Source organism: Lolium perenne, chromosome 2, assembly GCF_019359855.2.
Source record: "Lolium perenne isolate Kyuss_39 chromosome 2, Kyuss_2.0, whole genome shotgun sequence".
Lineage (NCBI taxonomy): Eukaryota > Viridiplantae > Streptophyta > Magnoliopsida > Poales > Poaceae > Lolium > Lolium perenne.
Window position 1 is genome coordinate 286,201,100 of NC_067245.2, and position 21,717 is coordinate 286,222,816.

A 21,717-nucleotide genomic window follows, 5' to 3' on the forward strand; every position below is an offset into this window, starting at 1 on the left:
TAATCTCGCGCATACGCCGTGAAGCAACGAAGGCCGCACAAATAAAGTTTGTGCTCCGATAATTTAGGTGGACTTAAATGGCTGCGCGGGGAAATTTTGGAAGGATACGCGTAAACAAGACCCCGTGTCTTATTCTACGATGAAAATTTTGAAAAATATATATAGGCACTATGCTTTGAGATGGAGGGAGTAGTATCTAGTATGGGTGATGGTTACGTGCACTGCACCCTGGCCGTGACGAGAAAAAGAAACGACCCGCCGAAGACCAGACCCTGAGCACGGCCTATCCGTATTTTGTACTACCATCATCGAAAAATTTACTGCAGTTTGCCGACGCTCCGTAAAACGGGAGCCACTCTCCCACGACCCGTGATCAGTGTGCAGTCCATTCAAGCATTCACGGCACCGGTCTCTTTACCTTCCCCGTAAAAAGGGGCCCGACTCCCAACCCCAAAAGCCCCAGACTCTGTAGCTGTCCACCACCATCATCTCCCTCCGCACAAGCAAAACATTTCTCTGCGCAGTACTAGTATTTACCTTCCATTCATTGATCACTCTCGCCTCTCGCCTCTCTCCACACAGCACAGCCGCCTTGACTCGAAGCGACTCCTCCAGCCGTCCTCCACGAGACGAAGACCACCCCCCCCCCCCCCCCCCCACCACCACCACCACCACCACCACCTCCTCCTCGCAAATGCCGTCTGCTTTCTCCGGTGTTCGCGCGTGAACGACGGCTAGGGCACGAGGCAAGGCGGCGACATGGCGGACGAGATGGATTTGGGTGACATAGTGCTCTCCTGGTCGATCCAGCAGATCACCGACGACGACCTCTACAGGGGGAAGGTGCGTCACCGATCCCTCGGCCCGCGCCGCTAGTTCCGGAATGATGGTTTCTGCGGCCGCGGGCGGCGGTTGTTTTTTTCTTTTCTTTTTTTCGAATCTGTGCGTCCGTACGGACTCCAAACTGGCCAAGTGTATGCACGTGCACGTGGGCTAGGTTTTTTACTTGCGCTTAGATTTGGTGATTGATCGATTGATTAGTCGCCTGTAGTGCACTCTCTGCTCATGTGTAGTCGGACGAATGCAGTTGGCATGGCTGGACAATCTGATCCAGCAATCGTTGTACTTGCTGTCAGTAGATACCATGCTGTTGCTTGTTTCTGCCATTTGTGACCCATTCATATCATAGATGTAATGCATGATTTTCATATTGCCCATGGAGGGTGTCAGTCCACTGCTGCTCAAAATAATGACACACTATTTACTTTTGCTCTGCCCATGATACACCACATTAGTGAAGGGTTACGGTTGTTGTAGCATGATCAAACCTGTCTCATTCTGAAAAAAATGTAGATACCGCATTATTAAAGAATGTTTCGGTAGCTATAATCATATTTTCATATATAACCTTTTTGTGTAGGTTGAGACTATTCCCTGCAACTTCAAGTCAGTTGATCACTATCTCCAGGCGTTTCGCGTGCCTCTGATTGAAGAAACAAGGTCAGATCTGTCCTCATGCCTTGAACTCATCAATGAAGCACCCTCGTCGAAAATACTCTCGATGGAGGGGGCAGGAAAGACAGGATTATACTACATGGATGTGGACTTTTGGGACAATGGGGCTGGTTTTTCTGCTGAAGCATATACCGCAAGGAATGGTGATATATTTATCCTGTCTAGCTTGAGACCTGGAGCTGTGGAGGACTTGAACCGCTATGGTGTGACATATTGCTTGGCAATGGTTACTGAGGTTTCTTTGGATGATGAATACCAGAAGGGCTTCAGAGTTAAAGTTACAAAGGATATTGGTTCCGAACAAGACTTGAGTAAACTCACACATGCAATATTTCTCAATAATATCATGACAAACAAAAGGATATGGCAAGCACTTTCCTTTGACACGGACATGGGCAACAATTTCACAATAATTAAGTCACTTTTAGCCCCCACAAGTTTGGTAATATAACATTGATAGTTGCATTTTAGTTCTAATTGCTCTTTTCATTACCATTATATGGTCTTTTTTGAGCTCCTCTTTGTTGGGTCTGTTACAGGGTGAAGATGCATGTGGCATCTGTGTTAAACAAGATGGGGGCTGTCTTCCTTCTTTGTCAGAGCAATTACTATCGATTGAACTTAATCAATCTCAAGTGGATGCTATCGAGTATGTGATCTCAGCTGTACAATGTAGGCATACAAACCTCATGAAGCTTATATGGGGTCCACCAGGTACTGGGAAGACCAAGACTGTTAGTGCTTTACTGTGGGCTTTGGCATGTGTGAAATGCAGAACTCTTACTTGTGCTCCCACTAATGTTGCTGTCGTTGGAGTTTGCACTCGTTTCCTTCAAAACTTGAAGGATTTCAGCGAACACATTGATGAAAATGGGCTACCCTTTTCTCTTGGAGATGTCTTGCTATTTGGGAACAAGTATAGCATGGACATCACTGAGGGTCTCCAGGACGTTTTCTTGGATTTTCGTGTGGATGAACTTGTTGAGTGCTTTTCATCATTGTCTGGATGGAAGTACAGAATAGCTTCGATGGTATCCTTTTTTGACGACTGTGCTTCACTGTATGATATGCTTCTCGAGGATGATGAAACAAGTGAACCTGTGTGCTTTCTGGACTTCGTGAAGAAACAATTTGATGTGACAGCAGTAGCTCTTAAGAGATGTATAGTGAATTTGTGTATTCACCTCCCTCGAAGTAAATTTTCTCATGATAGTGTCATAAATCTATCTACATTGCTTAATATGCTGGAAATTTTTGGTGCCCTTCTGTGCAATGTAAACTTGACAGATGAGGGCTTGAAAAGGGTCCTTGGTTGCCTGTCAACTGAAAACTCTGTTTGTCCACAGTCTTCTACTGAGAAAGAACTAGATGGTGCAAGGTCTGCATGCCTTAAATTGCTTAAAGATCTGCAACAATCGCTTGATTTACCCACTGGAAAAGACAATAACTGGGTCCAGCGCTACTGCATACGTAATGCTACACTTCTTTTCTGTACTACCTCTAGCTCTTACCGGTTGCATCACATGGAGATTGCACCCCTCGATGTCTTAATTGTTGATGAGGCTGCTCAAGTGCGGGAGTGTGAGTTGGTGATTCCGCTACGTCTTCATTGGCTGAAGCATGTTGTGTTGGTTGGAGATGACTGTCAGCTGAGTGCAATGGTTAAAAGTCAAGTAAGTTTCACCTTACATTTTTTTATAATCCATGGTGTCATACTGTCATTCCATAGTTATAGGTGCATTGGTCTACAACATCAACTTCTGATAGAAATATGTTACATCAATTTTTTTAGCCATTGTTGCATTTGTCCACAACAATAGTAACTATGCACATGCAACACACTGTTAAAATATAAGCCCACCCATCTCCATCAGTTCGGATTTTTGGCTGAACTGCCTGATGCGTGCAATTCAATATGGTATCGATGCAGTTCCATATGCACTTCTTGTCTACATAATTTATTTATTTTTAAATACAATTTTACCATACAACCGTACATTTTTTTGCCGTTGTAAATTCTATGGAGAAAACAATAAGAACAGCAAACATCAAAATTATCCAAACTTGGAGATGTCAACACAAATGATATTTTCAAAATCCGATGGAAAACACGACCCATAAACAGTTCAAATGGTTAAAAAAGAAGTAAATACAAGAGTGGAAGCATATATCAGTCCAATCTTCTAAGAGTAAGAATCATTCATGGGAACAACGGGAAGCGCGTTTGGCATTGTTGGATTGAGGTGGTTTGATGGTTGAGATGTGCTGGATTTACCAACTGGTGTTTATATATACTACCTCCATCCCAAAGCTTAAGGCTTATATTTTTTTGAAAAGTCAAACCAAGTAAAGTTTGACCAAACTTTTAGAACAATCTATCAACAAATATAATATTTTGTAGATGCCACACGAAAATATATTTCATTATCTATTTAATGATATTTAATTTGCATTTTGCATGTTAATGATTTTTGGTAAAAGCTTAGTCAAACTTGACATAGTTTGACTTTAAATAATACTGAACTTGTGATACGTAACAACAAATTTTGCATGAAATTTTTGAAGGCTTTATCTTTTACTCTATTGTTATTTATCTATTCATGATAATCTTAGTTTGTACGTTTCATTCTTAATCTTTAGGTGTGCAAAGAAGCTGGATTTGGTACAAGTCTTTTTGGGAGATTGGTTATGCTAAAATTCGAAAAACATTTGCTGAATATACAGTATCGCATGAATCCCTGTATCAGCTTGTTTCCAAATGCTCAGTTTTATGAGAGGAAGATTTTAGATGGCTCCAATGTGCTGTCTCCTAGCTATAATAAGGATTACACATGCCTCCCATTTGGCAGCTACACTTTTATAAATGTCACGGATGGAAGGGAAGACAAAGAGGGCGCAGGAAATAGTCGAAGAAACATGGTTGAAGTTGCTGTTGTTCTACATCTGGTCCAAACGATCTTTAGATGTATGTCAAAGCTGAACCTTATCTTTTCTTGCAACCATAATATCCTGCTTCGATATCCTTGGTTGTTATTAATTTGTTTCTGAATGAACCTACTTGGCTGATAGAACGTGGCATCGTTAGAAGCTTGTAGGGTCTTCCTTTATTGTTTTAGATGTTGCATAACCTTTACTGATAGAGACGCTTTATGAAGCTACTTGGCTGATATAACATGACATCTTTAGTAGCTTATAGGGTCTCCCTCTCTTGTTTTACATGTTACATAACCTTCACTGATAGAAATATGTTCAACGGTCTAGCTTCGTGTGTATCTTCTGATGTGTTGCCTCCATCAATCTGGGTTTATGAAAATTCATTACCCTACATATGTCTGCCAGCTAGTTCTTTGTCATTTAGTTTCCTGTTTAATTGATAAAATTACATTTTTATTTAGAAAACAGAGAACATTTAAGTAGATGCATGAAAGATGACACATCTTGCTCCATTAGAGTTGTTCGCCACTACATGGAGCCCCTTAGTAAATTTTTTTCTTGAGAATAGAAAAGTGATGCTATGCCAATTGCAAGCTGATACCTGATATAGAATAAACGTAAGTTTACTAGTTTTTTTCTATTACTAGCCTTATGCAAAATCGACCCCGAAAGATAAGTAAATTACCAGTTCAGTTTATTCTGCAGGTTGGAAAAGTACAGGCCAAAGGCTCAGCGTTGGTGTGGTTTCTCCATATAGTTCTCAAGTTGATACAATAAAAGGTAGAGTTGGCAAAAAATATGACAAATGTGATGGCTTTCATGTGCGCGTCAAGAGCATTGATGGTTTCCAAGGAGAAGAGGATGATGTAATAATACTATCAACTGTTAGATCCAATGGCAAAGGAGTTGTTGGATTTCTTGCTGATAACCAAAGAACAAATGTTGCTCTTACCAGAGCGAAGTGAGCATTTTTTTTTCTGCGGGCCTTTGTTTTATTGCTGTTCAAAGTGTGTCAGACTAATAATGTAAATCATCTGATGGATGCTTTATATGATGCAGGCACTGTCTATGGATTGTTGGGAATGCTCATACACTGTACAAAAGTCGGACTATCTGGACAGACCTTGTTGCTGATGCTCGAAGACGTAATTGTGTTTTCGATGCCACCAATGATGCGACCATATGTAAGTTGGTTTTGCAAGTAAAGCAAGAGCTTGATCAACTTGATGATCTTCTTAATGCTGATTCAGCCGTTTTCAGCAATACCAGATGGAAGGTAAGTAACATAGTGATGTTGAATCAGTTTGAATTTAACCGTACTTTCATGCGCCCCCTCTAATTCTACCTTTCTTTTCCTCCTTTTCTTTTTGCTAGTAGTTTAGTTTTGTAGCAATTTCCCCTGTTTGTTGGGTTCACGCCACCGTGGGCAGCTCTGTAGCTTTACACCAATTGTGCCGACCTTCTATCAATATACAAATTCATGGACTCTGTAGCATTTAGTTTGCTGGAATGCAAGCTACATGCACGCGTGTGATGGCACTCATGCTTATTGTCAGGGAGTACTCGGTTATTATTGAATATACAATTCTTTAGCATGTGATTTTTCGTTGTGATGAATTAATGTGTCTTTACTCTTTGTATTCATAATTGTGGTTGCTTGTCTCTGTTATGCTGTTTGTAAATGGAGAAGTTTGTAATTACAATTTAGGGGGACATGTGCTACTTTGCACCGTGCTATGCCAATATATAGTTATTTCTATAACTTTGTTTAAAACATACCTATTGTTTTATTCTCTTGAATTCTTTCTTTCTCAGGCTCCATTTTGTGTATTTATAAATTCAACAGGTCATTGTTAGTGATGAGTTTAGAAAGTCCTTCACCAAGCTAAAATCATCGCAGCTCAGGAGGGAAATACTCCAAAAGCTTATCAAACTTGGCGGTGGTTGGAGGACAACTGTTAGGAACTTAGATATGCCTGGTGTTTCCAATCTTGCAAAAGTGTACAAGATCAGGGAACTTCATCTTATTTGGAGTACCGACGTGGAGAAGAGTGAAAACAGGTATTTCCAGATGATAAGAATTTGGGACCTACTGTCACAGCAACATGTTGAAAGAACCGTACACCGTCTGGAGTACCTTTTTTCCATGTACACAGATGATTACCTGGATCACTGCAGAAGAGTGCAGACACTAGGGTATGTGTTGTTCATTGTTACTGGTTATTCTCAGGTTCTTGGGTCCTTTCACCTTCGATGCTTGAAAATGAACTGTTTGTAAATACAAATGCTTACCAGTGGGCTGCTTGTAGCATTCTTCTTAATTTTTGCCTCCTTTTTTTTGGTGGATAACAGGAAACTGGAGGTTCCTATGGTTTGGGATGTTGATCATGAAATGATTCGCTATAAGAAGGATTGTAAAGTTGATGCTCAGGACGAGCCTGATCTCGTGGATACATCATATGCTATGGAAAATTCAAAAGTTAGCGAAAGCTTCTTGCTGATGAAATTCTATTCATTATCTTCTGGAGTGGCACAGCATTTGCTGACAGCTTCTGATGGTTCTGAAATCGATATCCCCTTTGAACTGACTGATGAAGAGAAGGAGATAATCCAGTTCCCGCTCACTAGCTTTATACTTGGGAGGTCAGGCACTGGAAAAACCACTGTATTGACAATGAAACTGATTCAAAAAGAGCAGCAGTCATTGATTGCCTCCCAAGGTCTAAATTTCAATGAAGATGATTTGTCTGGACTGGATGACAAAAGTATGATGCCACTGAATGATGGAAAAGAAAGATTTATGAAACAAGTATTTATCACTGTAAGCCCAAAGTTGTGTTCAGCCATAAAGAATCACATTTCCGGACTTAAAAAGTAAGTATGTTCTAGAGCCACGTTTAGAAGTTTTACACATGTTTAGCATTTTCATTTTTTTTTACATATATTTAAAATGAACAGAAATACATGCGCAAGTTGGTTCAATATTTATTTCCCACTGTACTCACTCCATTCTACTGCATTTTAGCGAGGGTGCTTCGTTTTTAAGTTCAAACTTTTCAGATGCTTCCTTTGGCATGCCCTTTCAAAGGGTTAACGGTTTTATCCATCTGATGTATTCGTCCATCCCAAAAAGGATGTCGCAGATTTGTCTAAATTTGGATGTATCTATACACTAAATTGCGTCTAGATAATCCAAATTTAGAAAAATCTGTCACATCCTTTTTGGGACAGAGGGAGTACATTTTCTCTCTAATGTACTTTAATAATTGTAAATAGCATTATCCTAATGATGACTATAGATAGAAGGCACAGAGCTTTAAGTTAATAAAGCCCCATGGCTAGACGGTAACAACATTATGCTGGGGCTACCAGGCCACACAGGCCACCCAATTACCAAAATCTTTTAAAATCCTAGATGGTAGAAGGTTTGAAAGATGTGCTTGGTTGGGCTGGGGGAGTTTTATTTTTTTGTAATTTACACTCTTCGAATGATATTTTGTTATTAATGAATTATATCAACCATGTTCATCATATTTGTTGTAAGTTATTTCAACCCTTTGTAGGTTTGGCTCTGGCGATGTCTCTGATCAGCCTAGCATTCTTCACATGCATGACGTCATTGATGACCAGGAAGAATTTACAGAAATACCTGACAATTTTAGCAATCTACCTCATGAGCACTATCCTCTTACTATAACATATCGAAAATTCTTGATGATGCTTGATGGAACATGTCGTACATCATTTTTTGATGTGTTCTATGCTGAAATGAACAATAGCACCGAGAGAGGGCAATCAAAATCTCGTGCACTGCAAACATTTATTGAATTGAAGGAAGTCACCTATGAGAAATTTGCTGCTTCCTATTGGCCTCATTTTAATGCAGACCTGACCAAGAATCTTGATGCATCCATTGTCTTTACTGAAATAATTTCTCATATAAAGGGTAGATATCAAGCAAGCAGGCCTTATACCAGCAAGCTTGGAAGACATGATTATGTGATGCTCTCAGATAAAAGATTTTCATCACTGAACAGTGAGAAGAGAGATATGATTTACAGTATTTTCATTGCTTACGAGAGTATGAAACTGATTGCCAGGGAGTTTGACTTGTCAGATTTTGTCAATAGTCTTCACATCAGTCTTATATCTGAGGGCTACAATGGAGATCTGCTGGATTTTGTTTACATAGATGAGGTGCAGGATCTAACTATGACACAAATAGCACTTCTTAAGTATGTCTGCAGGAACTTCAAGGAAGGCTTCCTTTTTGCTGGTGACACTGCACAGACTATAGCAAGGGGTATCGATTTCAGGTTTGAAGATATCCGTTCGCTTTTCTATACTGCATTTCTCTCAGAAACTGAAGCGTCTAATCAAGGACATGGAAAACAAGTCCAACTTTCTGATATGTTCCAACTTACTCAAAATTTCCGCACACATTGTGGCATCCTTCATATGGCACAAAGTATCATGTGCCTTTTGTACTTCTTTTTCCCGTCAAGTGTTGACAAACTTAATCCAGAGACTGGACTTGTATATGGCGAAGCTCCTGTGCTGCTGGAGTCTGGTAACGATGAAAATGCAATCATGACTATATTTGGAGAAATCAAAAGTAAGCATGGTAACATGCATGGGTTTGGTGCTGAGCAAGTCATATTAGTTCGTGATGATGCTACAAAAAAACAAATTGTTGATCTTGTTGGTAAACAGGCTCTTATTTTGACCATTGTTGAATGTAAGGGCCTCGAGTTCCAGGTATGAGCATATAAATTCACTCCATTTGTGTTCATTCTGCAATAAATAAATAAATTAACATGCGATGCCATGCTTTAGAATTTTGAGTATTCTTACTAACTTTAAAGACATTGTATAGGATGTGCTGTTGTACAACTTTTTCGGCTCATCGCCTTTAAAAAACAAATGGAGAGTTCTGTATGGCTACATGAAAGATAAAGATATTATAGCACAATCTGAGGAGATATCTCATCCGGGTTTCGACAGAAGCAAGCATCATCTTCTCTGCTCAGAGCTGAAGCAACTCTATGTTGCAATCACACGCACTAGACAAAGGCTTTGGATATGTGAAAATACTGACGATTACTGTCGACCAATGTTTGACTATTGGAAGAAGTTGTGTCTTGTAGAGGTTAGATTACTTGATTCTTCTCTCGTTCAAGCAATGCGGACAGGAAGTAGTACTGATGATTGGAAGCTACGGGGAACCAAGGTATGTTTTTGGACTTTTTATTTTCATGAAATTTATGCGCCTTTTTTTTGGTCTAACAACGGGTTTATGCACACAAATTCGGAGTTGTTATTCCATCTCAGAAATGTTTATTTCTTGTAGTTGTTCAACGAGGGGCAGTTCGAAATGGCTACAATGTGTTTTGAAAAGGCTGGTGATGCATACAGAGAGAAGTGGGCAAGAGCTGCCGGACTTGTAGCAACTGCTGACCGTGCTATGGCCACAAATTTGGAGAAGCGCAATGCTTCATTGCAAACAGCATCAGAAATCTATGAGTCCATAGGGATGCATGAGAAAGCTGCTGCCTGCTATATCAAATTACATGACTTCAAAAGAGCAGGTCTGTCAACTCTCCATACTTCTGACATTTATCAACTCCACAACGTTTTGCAAACAACTTGTTCCTAAAGAGTTATCAAATTTTTAAGAATCCATGAAGAGTTACTGTATACATGAACTCCACGCAGCTCTGCCTGACTAAACATTATTTTCCCTGCATTGTCATAGGTATGGTCTATATGCAAAAATGTGGTGCTTCCAGGCTTGAGGATGCTGGTGACTGTTTTGCCAAGGCTGAGTGCTGGTCAGAGGCAGCTGAAGTGTACTTCAGATCTGAACGTTACACCGACTGTTTCTCGATGTGCTCGAAAGAAAAGCAATTATTCAATCTTGGCCTGCAGTTCCTTAAACATTTGGAGGAGGAACATTTGTTTGAGAATTCAAAATTGGAGGTTTCTGCAATTAGAAAGACGTATCTTGAGAATTGTGCTCAGCATCATTTTGAGCGCGGTGACATAAAGCATATGATGCCTTTTGTTAAGGCTTTCAGTTCTATGGATCATGTACGAGCATTCTTGAACTCTAGGAATCTTGTTGATGAACTGTTAAGTTTAGAGATGGAAAAGGGGAATTTCCTTGAAGTTGCAGGAATAGCAAAGCATAAAGGAGATGTCTTGCTGGAGGTAGAAATGCTCGAGAAGGCAGGTTCATTTGAGGATGCAACGCAGCTTCTCCTTCTCCATATCGTTGTAGATTCCATGTGGTCTTCAAATAGTAGAGGCTGGCCTCCGAAAAAATATGCAGAGAAGGAACGGTTGCTTGCAAAAGTCAAAGAAATGGCGACGAATGTCTCTGAATGCTTCTACTTCTTTGCTAGCCTGGAAGCTGATGCACTGTCAGATGTGGGCAAGTCCCTTTCCAGATTAAACTGTACATTGCTTGATGGCAGAAAATGTGGAAACTTGTTTGTTGAATTTGTTGCTTCCCGTTTGATTCTTGATGTTCATCTTCAGTCTCGAGCATCTGAATACAATTTGGAATTAGGGCCAGGATCTGAAGATGAAAGTAGCTTTAATGATATTGTGGCTCGTAACCAGATATCACCCCATACTCTAGCATATGCCTGGAACAACTGGAAGTCAATCATAGTCAACGTACTATCTCATCTTCGACACACTGCTGGCCCAGAATTAAATGATTATGAAGTTATGTATGAAGATCTTTGTGCTAAGTACTTTGGGTTGAGGAAAGATGGTGAAGATGATCGATATGTCGTGCTTAACATGAACTCAAGTTGGCTCTCTAACACAGGCAGAAATTCTTTGCAGCAAGATGGCAACAGATGTTGGCTGGAAGTACTTCAGTTTCATCCATGTGCCCAGTCTTTCTTGATGAATGAGCTGTCTTCTGTTGGTCTGAGTGTACTTAGAAAGTTGGAGTCCATCGTTCAAATTCCTCCGAAGCCGGCATCTTCATATGCCCTGGTGAGAACTATCCTCATTATAAATGAGATAGCTAAATTTTTGGAAGAACCAGAGTTCAGCCTGCAGAAAAGTACCACGAAGTTAAGAAGCTTCTCTGCTCTATGTGTGCGTCACTTCTTTGAGTTAGTTTATCTTGTGTGGAGAGATAGGACAATGAGGAGCCTCTTGCCTGCTATACTTGACTCACCAGCTGCCTATGGTCTGATTGCTGATTCCCTTGGTGAAAACCTTCGGCCAAAAATTAAAAAATTGACTTATGGGCATCTTGGGAAAACAACCATGGTACTGCTCCATGCAGGGCGATTGGACGATGCATTACTTTCAAGGCTACTACAGTACGTGGACAATGATTCTGGGTGGGCAGATTTTTTTGGATTTTTGAAGAGCTTTCTTGACACTGGTCTTGATAGATCCTCCTTGATCCTGAACTTTAAGGTTGCTCTGGACTTTACCTTCAATGGTGTGAGGTGGAGGGATGAACTGGACTACATATCCCCAATGTGCTATCTGGGTCTTTTGGAGTTCCTTGGTTTCTTGGCTTCGTCATACCTTCTACAGAAAGGTCGTATATACTGCACGAAATCTCTGTTGGTCAATATGCTGGAGTGCCGTACCAGCAAGCTTTATCTTGACACCTGCCTGGTATCTAATTCGAGCCCAGATTCCGATCTTGATCATATGGCATACCTATCTGGGCGTTTCATATTTCAGATAATTATGGCTATCTTGACAGACAAGAATATGCTGTGGGAGTGGGCACGGAAGACTTCAACACCTAGTAGTTCACCCCCTGAAGTCCTCCTGAGACTAGTGGTCACACTTTATCCACTGATCCTAACTCATGATCTGGGGAATTGCTATGAGGTCACAAATACTCTTCTCAAGTGTGGAGTGTTTATGGATCTACCTAAGGAGTTCGCTCAGAAGATTGTACCGGCTTTACAGTTGAGGAATCGCACACTGAGCAACTTCATAAGGGCTCTTGCTGGTGCACTTGCCGCAATTGGAGATCGTATGGTAATTATGGGTTCACCGAAAGCGAAAGGCCCAGCAATCTGTCGAAGCATAGCTCATACGATTAACACAGCGGATTTGTCTGACGTTCCAAAGGTAATGGCTCTTCTTTGTCCTGAAGAGCCAAGTCCTGTAAAGCAAGAGACTGCACTGCCAGAAAAATCTGATGGTAACAAAGTCTGCAACGTTACTGGAAACATTCCTAAGGTGGTTCAAGTTAATAAGATGGAGAGTAAAAGTGAAGCAGATTTATGTGATGAGAGTGATTCCTTCTGGGAAAAGCTTGAGGCTTTTCAAGCCAGCAAGCAAGGCCAGGTGAGTCTCATACATTCTAATGCTTGTTTGCTCATCTTTTTTCTGTTTGTAGAGTGCTTAGAAAATTGCCAAGTTCTAAAAGCTTGTCTTTGCAGAATGATGCAACCGTTGTCTTTCAATTGCTTAGAGGCGCCATTTTGTGGCTTGAGCAAAGAGGCTCTCCAGAAAAAAATAGCACAGAATTATTGCAAGAGGTCAGGCGTGTCTGCAGTGAGCTAGAAAAACCTTGTGCAAGGTAAGATAATGTTGGATTATTACCGACTCCAGTATTTGCAGTCTACTGTTAACTATGCTTACGTTTTGTGATAACGTCCTCTTCTTCGGCATTGTACGCACTTCTGTTTAATCCAAGACATGAGTATGTTATCTGGGGAGGTTGTAGAAATTTACGGTTTTGTGTGTGAAATTGTTTGTCATCACAGGTTGGAGAAGGCGACTGTGGAGGATCTATACTCAATATGGGAAGACGGTGAGAGCAAACTGCAGATGATCATCAACTATATGTGTGACGAGAGGGCATCCATGAAGGAAGACGGCAGAAGGAATGAAGCCGCAGCCATTGTCCAGCCACAGCAGTCTGACGGAGCAGATGATTTGAATGGATGCTCAGATAATGAACCTGAAACTGGAGGCAACGAGGTGGAACCGGTCATGGAAGAGGCAAAAGCTGCAGCCTCAGGCTCACAGAAGGCGGCACCCAAGCAGAAGAACAAGAAGAAATCCAAGAAATCTAAAGGCCGCAGGAAGTGAGATGCTGCTAAAGGAGTATCCCGTGGTTACCTGGATTGGAAGAAACTTTTATATCGCGTCAGTGTAATACCAAACTGATAGCTAAGGCTGGTTTTGCTCGCATGTAACTTAAGGCTCATGTCGTTGCCTTAACGCTTCTACCTGATCGTACACACAAGATATTATGTTAAATTGTGTGTACCCTTGTGTTACTGCGCATTTCATTTCTGGGAAGGAGCGGCTCTAGTTTAACCGGTGGGGACATCTGTTTAATAGACTTACAGGTATGGTTAGGGTTTGACGCCCAGATGGAGTACATCAAAATATCCTGGAGAAGCCGTACCCTTGCGAGGAGAACACTTTCGAGGTTAGGAGCGGGACTGCGGTAGTCATCTCTGCTTTGTAGAGGTGATCATCGATGGTACAGTACAATCTTATTACCTGTACCTGGATAGTGTTCTTGGCATGTTATATTGCGCGGCAAGTTTTTGTGTTGTGATTGTATTACAATGTCCGCGAAATGTCAATTAAGGGAGATGGATCACTGATCACGTGGGCTTCTCGAGAAATCCGAACGGTTTCTCGCGGGCCGAAAGGTGGGCTTTACACGTGGCGACAAACTCATGTAGTCCTTTCCCCTCGCTTTTCGCGTTTTCCCGCCAAGCCCTCTCTCCGCTTCCCGCTTCGAAAGAACGCGTTTCTTTTTAGTTTTGTTTTTCTTCTACCATTATCTTTCTCTCACGGTGATTCAGAGAAGTACGCTAGCAAAGCAGTAGGAGCTGCAGTAACTCACACACCCTTTCAACTAACTTTTCGTAGCCTCTACTCCTCTGAGCTCTGAAAGAGGCGCTAACGTTTCTACAGAATATTCCATTTAGAATATTCCATTTTTTAGTGAGAATATTTATTTCAGTGAGAATATTTCGGTAATACTAATATTCCCTTCGATCCATATTACTTGTCACTAATATGAATGTATCTAAACATATTTTAGTTCTAGATACATCTATACTAGTGGGAAATAATATGAATTGGATGGACTACTACAAAGCACGAAACATACTACCTCTTTAAAAAATAATTGTCTCATTTTTGTCTATATATAGATGTATGTGGACGCATATTAGTTGTAGAGGATCTGGAAAGGAAAGCGGTGCTTTTGCACACCATTTGAAACCAGAATTTTCCTATTCTTTTGATTGTTCTTATTCTTTGATTATTGGAATTCTAGTTGGAAAACAGGATATATTTATATTTAGAGAAAATTGAGCCACTTATTTTAAGACAGAGAGAGTACGTACTAGTACATTGAATACACTTCACAACTATTATGAGTGATAATAATGTGTAAACATGTTAGTGTTTTTTTTTGTAGTTGTCGTCGATATAAGCGATAATAAGGAAGCATAAACGTTTGAGAAGATCCATTGCCATGCCACTTCCCATCTCAAAATGTAGGATGTTCATGCTTTGACTACCGATCAATGTACTCTTTTCGTTCCATAATTCTTGTTGCAGATTCAGATGCAACTATTTATGGAATATATACATATATAGATATCTAAATTTACGACAAGAATTATGTAAAGGAGGGACTAGTAAGATGTTGATTGTGCTGTACAAAATTTGTCATCTTTAGGAGTACTTTATTTGGTTATGATTTTTAACTGTGTACTACCTCCGTTCTTAATTATACGATAATTTTATGTGTTGTTATAGCCTAGCAAAACGTATAGTTAGGGACATACTCCCTAATGTATATGAAAATTATAGTAGATGATAGATATCATATGAAAGTATATTTTATGATGTATCTTGCGATATTGATTTTGTATTGTACATGCTAATAATTGTTTTTTTTTCAAACAACATGGTAAAACTTTACATTTAGTAGCACAACTCGTCATCGTACACACGTACAAGACCATGCCACACACTTCCTAAAATAACATTTTTTTACTAATTAAGAGCAATTTTAGTCATGCTCTTTGAGATGTTCTTACAATACAAAACAAAATTTCAGATTTATCATGATTTTTTTCATATTTTATTTATTTAGTTTTAGATGTTGATATTTTTTCACGGACCTTGTCCAAAAGATAGTCAAGTTTGGCTTTTTAAAACACTGATTTTCTCGAAATAGGCTTTCCCCCTGCTATATTAATATAACAACCACCACTAGTACCGACCTGCTACTTAGAGCCGGTTTTGGCCCTTCGTCCTCAGACGGTTCCGCTATCCGGCTCAAGGCCTCGGTCTCTACTAGCGTGCCATTCTGAGACGGTTCTAGTTACTGTTTGTTCTGCTAATTTTTTTAGTACCAAGACGAATTTGAACCTATTCTATGTGAAAGTTCATACATGATCGATATTCCAAGGATTCAGATTAATGACCAACGGAATTGACATGCATATAAGTGTATATATATTACAATACAAACATATAGTAGTTCACAGGCCAACATTAAACACTTGGTCCTAAACTGTTAAGATCTAGATAGGTATATGCAAAAGCATCTTCTTCAGAACTATTTGAGGGGTATTTAGTGAATCTTCACCACAAAAAAGCCGATGCATTCTTCCCTCATTTCCACTCTCACAACAACCAGTGAACAAACTTCCAATTGGTTCATGTGGCAGAAGTTGGTCCAGCCATTACTGAACTCTATCTTATTAATGTTGCCATGATAGATACCGTACTTCCCAGGAATTGGTGCATCCATGCCATATGTAAGAAACAGAGCTCTGACTTTGCGTATGATCTTGTAACCATTTGCCAAGCTTGATGGCATGACCTGAAATAAAGAATTAACTAAAAGCCATTAGTAAACACACAAGTAATACTCCCATAAAATGGTTCAGCTATAATAATTACTCACAAAGATGGTGTTAGCTACATCATCTCCTCCAGGAAGACATGTAACAAAGTACTGGAGTTCAGACATATGGTAAAGTTCATCATCATGAAGCAATCTCAGCCTTCTTACTTCCTTCATCATCTCAAAAGTAATGGCACACATGTCTGGCACAGTAATGAGATGCATATTTGTGAACACACTCATGTAAAAAACCTCTCTAATGTTGAAATCCACACGTGGCAAAGTCAATCCTGTAAAATGCAATTAACATAAATGGATGATTCCAGATGGCAGCCATATTTAATGGGAAACCACACACATACCAGGAAAATAACAGAATTTTTGATGTCACCATTCTTGTTATGTGCTTTCATTTGGAACACATACTCAACTCTATGACAGGCTTTTCTTCCTGCACATTTTCCTCGTCTTGATCATATTTTTCAGTTATTTTGATTAATGTGAAGGTCACAACGTCATGGTGAGCAATATTGTGTGACGTACCGAAGAAATTCCAGAATGGGCCTCTTTTGTATGTAACATATTCTCTTTTCACCAGGAAAAGCTCAAACCTATGATTTGCGTCCATATAAGGTAGCCACTTATCCGCATAGTAGTCGAGTCTTGCCTTGAAGTGACAAGGAACAGTCTGACAAGAGAAAATAAAAACACGTGTTTATGTCTATACATATTTAACACACAGATTAATATTAAAGTGAAGCCAAATGTATCAAAGCTAAATGAATTGAAATAACATATGTACATTTGCAGTTGTGGAAAACTAACAAGTTAAAATGAAGAAGCATATTTTATTTTAATTTAATAATATTCTAACATAAATTACTGGAGGTATACAATAAGCATTTGGAGCATACAAGTGAGCTAAATAAAGTAAAATACATATAGTCTGACGAACTGAAGAATAACTTTAGTAACCTGACACAAACTGATGAATAGAGCCACTAAATAGGGATCATCGACTTGATGAACTAGGTTAAGCTAAGTCGCTAAAATAAATACGACCTAAATTGCACATATTAGAGTAACTTGGGGCGCTAGTTATGATCAAATTACTCACCGCAATGTTGTGGAAGTGTGAGTGATTCATGACCATGGCGAACAAATCTGCCTTCCATTTTGACAGATGACAGTTTCCCTCTGGCTGATTGCATGCATGACAAATCTCCATCGCTGAAATACAACAAAATACATCAATTCAGAACAATATTGTGAGAAAAACAGAAAAACACGAGCTGGAAAACCCTAAATGAAATAGGGAAAAAACAAAGAGGAACAAATCTCACATTAACCAAGGATGCGAACTAGACAGAACGAAATGTAGCAACACAATCTATTTCATCGTATGAAGAAATGTAGAGAGGATTGGAGAAATCTAAAGGAGGAAGAACTGCGTTGTATGGTCACTCGAACTGGCGGGTGAGCCGAGCTGCTTTCAGATTTGACCTAGGCAACAGTTTCTAGTGTCGGTCGTCTTAGGACAACCAGTCTTCGAGGCGGTTTCTATTCATAACCGTTAAGAGACTCCCCTGAGACAGTTGCTTATTGTAAGGGTACATTGCCCCTATGTGTGGTTTTGGTAATTAATGACAACCCCTATGGACTAATGTTTTCATTGAGTTTATATGAAGGAATATTCCAAAGGTACTACTTGTAGTCCATGTGTTGGATTCAAGTATGGATGCCATGAAGATAAAGATATACCTTGAGTATTGGCATCAAGATCATCGATTTGAAGACATATATGTGATATGATCAAAAAGAAGAAATGAAGATGGAGTTCTTATGTGGAACTCAATATCAGCCATGCTCTAGCTTATGTGATAAGCAGTGAATGATCAAGATCTTGAGTGCTTGATTCCACGTGAAGAATTCAAGTTATGGCTCTAAGTCGGTGTCATGATAGTCTCATTAGTTGAGCTATGATTGACTAAGATTTAGAGCATGCAAACAATTGAAGAATTCTTTATACACCTCAAGATAGTATGATAGAGCATGAGAAGATACAAGGTTGACCAATACAAAGAGTGAAGAATAGATTCAAGTTTGGTCAACACATGAAGCATGAAGAATGTGCCACGAGAAGTCATGTGGTATGGTAAGCCGTGTCAATTATGCTTCATGAACTAACCCATCATATATGTTCCATTGTGTTGTCTATATGGGTTAGGTATCTTTAATGGGCATGCATCAAAAGTGAGATCTCATATAGCCCATGAGAGGATGACGTCAAGTGGTGATCGTCATCAAGGTTGAGTTGGGCAAGTTCAAGTTGAGCATCTCAAGAGGATCATATGCTTGAAGCTTGCCGTCCATTTGGTGATAATGGACATGTGAATATGTGCATCAATGGAGCTTTCCCATCATGGTGTATGGGGGAGCATTTGTGAGTCTTCACGAAGCAACAATGATCAAGTGAGGCATTCCGGCTTGAGTGGAGCTTGAAGAGTTATCATCAAGATCAAGCGGGATGCGCAAGGTAAAGGTATGGCCTTGATAGATTTTCCTTTTACCGGTCTCAAGGTGGTTGATGGGAGATCGGATTATATGATTGATATGGATATCCAGGCCTTGTACACTAGGACAACCATTGATACGAGGATTAAGTCTAAGTGACATAGGCATCCCCAATAGGCCTGACGAAGATGGTACCCGGGGTTTACTGAAGGCCCACGACTCGAAGAATAAGAAGAATCGGAAGCCCAAGTTACTATAAAGGAAAGCTAGAGTTGTATTAGGAAATAATACTTGTAATCTTGCGGGATGAGTTGAAAAACCTTCCCGGACACTGTAACTTGTGTATTACGAATCCCTCGGCTCCACCTCCTATATAAGGGGGAGTTGAGGGACAAAGAAAGCATCGATTCATTGTCTCACAAAACCCTAGTTTTCATATCGTCGAGCACTTTTCGGCTAAAACCTTCGAGATCTACTTGCCCTCTACTTCCGACTAAAACCCTAGTCTACAACTTGTAGGCATTGATAAGTTAATCCCTTGTCAATTGGCGCCGTCTGTGGGAATTAGAGGTGTCAAGGATCTGATCTCAATGGCACGTTCAAGATCATCGACTTCGTCAACTGCAAGCAACGCAATGGACAGAGGTAAACAGATCGAAACTGGTCTAGTCAATTTTGTTCCTCACCCGCCCTCCCGTTTGGATGCATATGCGTATCTGGAGGAGCCTATGGAGATGACGTTCGGAAAGTTCCACTTCCGCGTCGAGAAAGAAGGAGCGTATCATCTCGAAATTCCGATCTCGTCGGGATTATCGGCGGTCGATTCCGATTTTTCGAGTTCAACATCGTCAACCGAGTTAGGCGACGAGGAGACTTCATCGCCATGCTTCATCAGCACCAGGGCAAGCGAAAAACTCGCCAAGATCTTCAGCGACATGTCCTTCGAGTCATCTCCGGACTCCGATATAAGCGATGACTCGAGCAGCATCGACAGCTTCAACTTCATCGACATATCCACTACTGTTGGAAAGGTCTTCACCAATCTCTATGATTGTGTCACCAAACCCAGCAAGGTTCAGAATCCAAAATATCATCAGATTTATGCCATCGGAGAACCAAGTCGCGATCAGGAGGAGACGTCAGAGGCTTTCGACGATTTGGGAAATCCATACGTCGATCCCGCTGACCTTAGGCGAGGTCTAGGCACTAAATATGTTGGGCCTACACCGCGTTTAAGGGTTCAACTTCCACAAGAAGCGTGGGATAGAGCCGCAAGAGCTATGGATGGTTCAGAACCAATGACTACAACTGCTACGTCAGAAGAATTGCAAGCATACCAATATAGACTCGCCCGCGTCGGAAGAGAATTGGAAAAACAGATAGCTGCGCTAAACAGAAGAAGGGAGGCAGCTTCCGCATCAAGCAGGCGAAGGGCAGAGTTAAGTCGACATTCAGGAACCTCGGGAGATAGTCACAGAGAAGCTCGAAACAGAGCAAGATCTCGGCTGCAAAACATACCTGAGGCTGACAGAGAAAATCTAGTTCAAAACCTCGACATGTCCTTCATGTCGATAGACACGAGGGGGAGCATCATCCCTAAGACACCGGAAGCTGGGTATATGGTGACACAAGCCTTCATCCTCGCATCCAAGCCACCTCCCGGAGATCCAAGAGAAGCATTGTACAATATGGCCATGGCAGGAGTCGGAGCCATGGGAACGACGTTTGTAACTTCGCCTCCTGAAGGATCAGCAAGGAAAAATAGTCCACGACCTACTGCAGCAGCACCAGGTCCCGAGAGAACAAGTGGAGCAAGAGACACAACAGCACAAGCACAGGTGGACAGAGCACGACAAAATAGAAGGGAACATCGGCACTCCCCAGAGATAGATGACGAGGATATGTGTGGGCTGCCGTGCTTTACAAGGAGGGTCCGGAAAACTCGAGTTCCTTCAGGGTTTAAATTACCCGATAACTTCAAAAAAAATCGACGGCCTGCAAGATCCAGAGGATTTGCTAGTTGATTATCTCGAGACGGTGAAGTTGATAGGAGGAACCAGAGCAACAGCCATGCAGAGCATCCAAGTACATCTGAGTGGAGCTGCGCGATCTTGGATAAAGAAGCTTCCTCCGGGTTCCATCGACAGCTGGGACAGTTTCGAGGACGTATTCGTCAAGAACTTTCGATCCACCTGCAAAAAATCCGCATCATTAGAAGAGTTGAGAGCGTGTCGACAAAAGCAGGATGAATCAATGAGAAAGTATATCCAAAGGTGGAACATCATTAAAAATTCGGCAGAGAACGTATCTGACGAGAGAGCGATAGATGTGTTTGTCGCAGGAATCCGACGAGGAGATTTTGTCGAAGACTTGGGGAGAACCAACCCAAAGACAGTATCAGCATTGATGGAGATAGCAAACAGGTGGGCAGATGGAGAAGATGCTATCCACAATAAGCGGCACAGGTCGCCTGAAGAGGACCGTGGTCGAAATTTCCAAAATAGACGACGATTTCCTCGACAGTATTCGAGCTATGACGCTCCCGGCCAAATCTCGGCTGGTTTCCGAGGAAGCGCTGGAGGAGGCAATAGAGATGACTATCAAAGGAGCAACGAGTAGCGAGGCGACAATAGAGATGACTCCCGAAATAACAGGAAAAATAGTGGGCCAAGGTTTCAGAGACCTTTCGTGTCTCCCGAGGATATGATGAACGGGCCGTGTCAGATGCACTTCTATCTCGACAGCAATGGGAAGAGACAGTCAGGACACCTGCAGAAGGACTGTCGAAATTTTCAGGCAATGCTAAGGTTTGCAGGGCAAGCCAATGCTCAGGCGACAAATAGAAATCCTCAAGGGCCCAGGACTGA

General features: G+C 41.0%; 1 protein-coding gene across 2 annotated transcripts; it reads left to right on the plus strand.

Moving 5' to 3' along the window:
* Positions 1-664: 664 nt before the first annotated feature.
* LOC127336362 (uncharacterized) lies at positions 665-13,730 on the plus strand. Of its 2 annotated transcripts, none has more exons than XM_051363169.2 (14): positions 665-843; positions 1,421-1,957; positions 2,055-3,188; positions 4,156-4,480; positions 5,143-5,410; positions 5,509-5,725; positions 6,296-6,645; positions 6,802-7,323; positions 8,013-9,207; positions 9,326-9,679; positions 9,800-10,037; positions 10,205-12,789; positions 12,885-13,024; positions 13,212-13,730. In XM_051363169.2, the coding sequence occupies exons 1-14, from the start codon at positions 760-762 to the stop codon at positions 13,537-13,539; spliced, it is 8,277 nt and encodes a 2,758-aa protein (XP_051219129.1). In that variant the 5' UTR covers positions 665-759; the 3' UTR covers positions 13,540-13,730. The 2 variants fall into 2 exon arrangements, with proteins under 2 accessions (XP_051219129.1, XP_051219130.1); XM_051363170.2 differs by having other exon boundaries at positions 5,155-5,410.
* The last annotated feature ends 7,987 nt before the right edge of the window (positions 13,731-21,717 follow it).

Excerpts from the sequence above, each read along its gene's own strand:
- LOC127336362 (XM_051363169.2), top strand. The coding sequence starts at position 760 with ATGGCGGACGAGATGGATTTGGGTGACATAGTGCTCTCCTGGTCGATC. Across the intron at positions 844-1,420 it reads ACGACCTCTACAGGGGGAAG|GTTGAGACTATTCCCTGCAA; the intron begins GTGCGTCACCGA and ends CTTTTTGTGTAG. Across the intron at positions 3,189-4,155 it reads GTGCAATGGTTAAAAGTCAA|GTGTGCAAAGAAGCTGGATT; the intron begins GTAAGTTTCACC and ends CTTAATCTTTAG.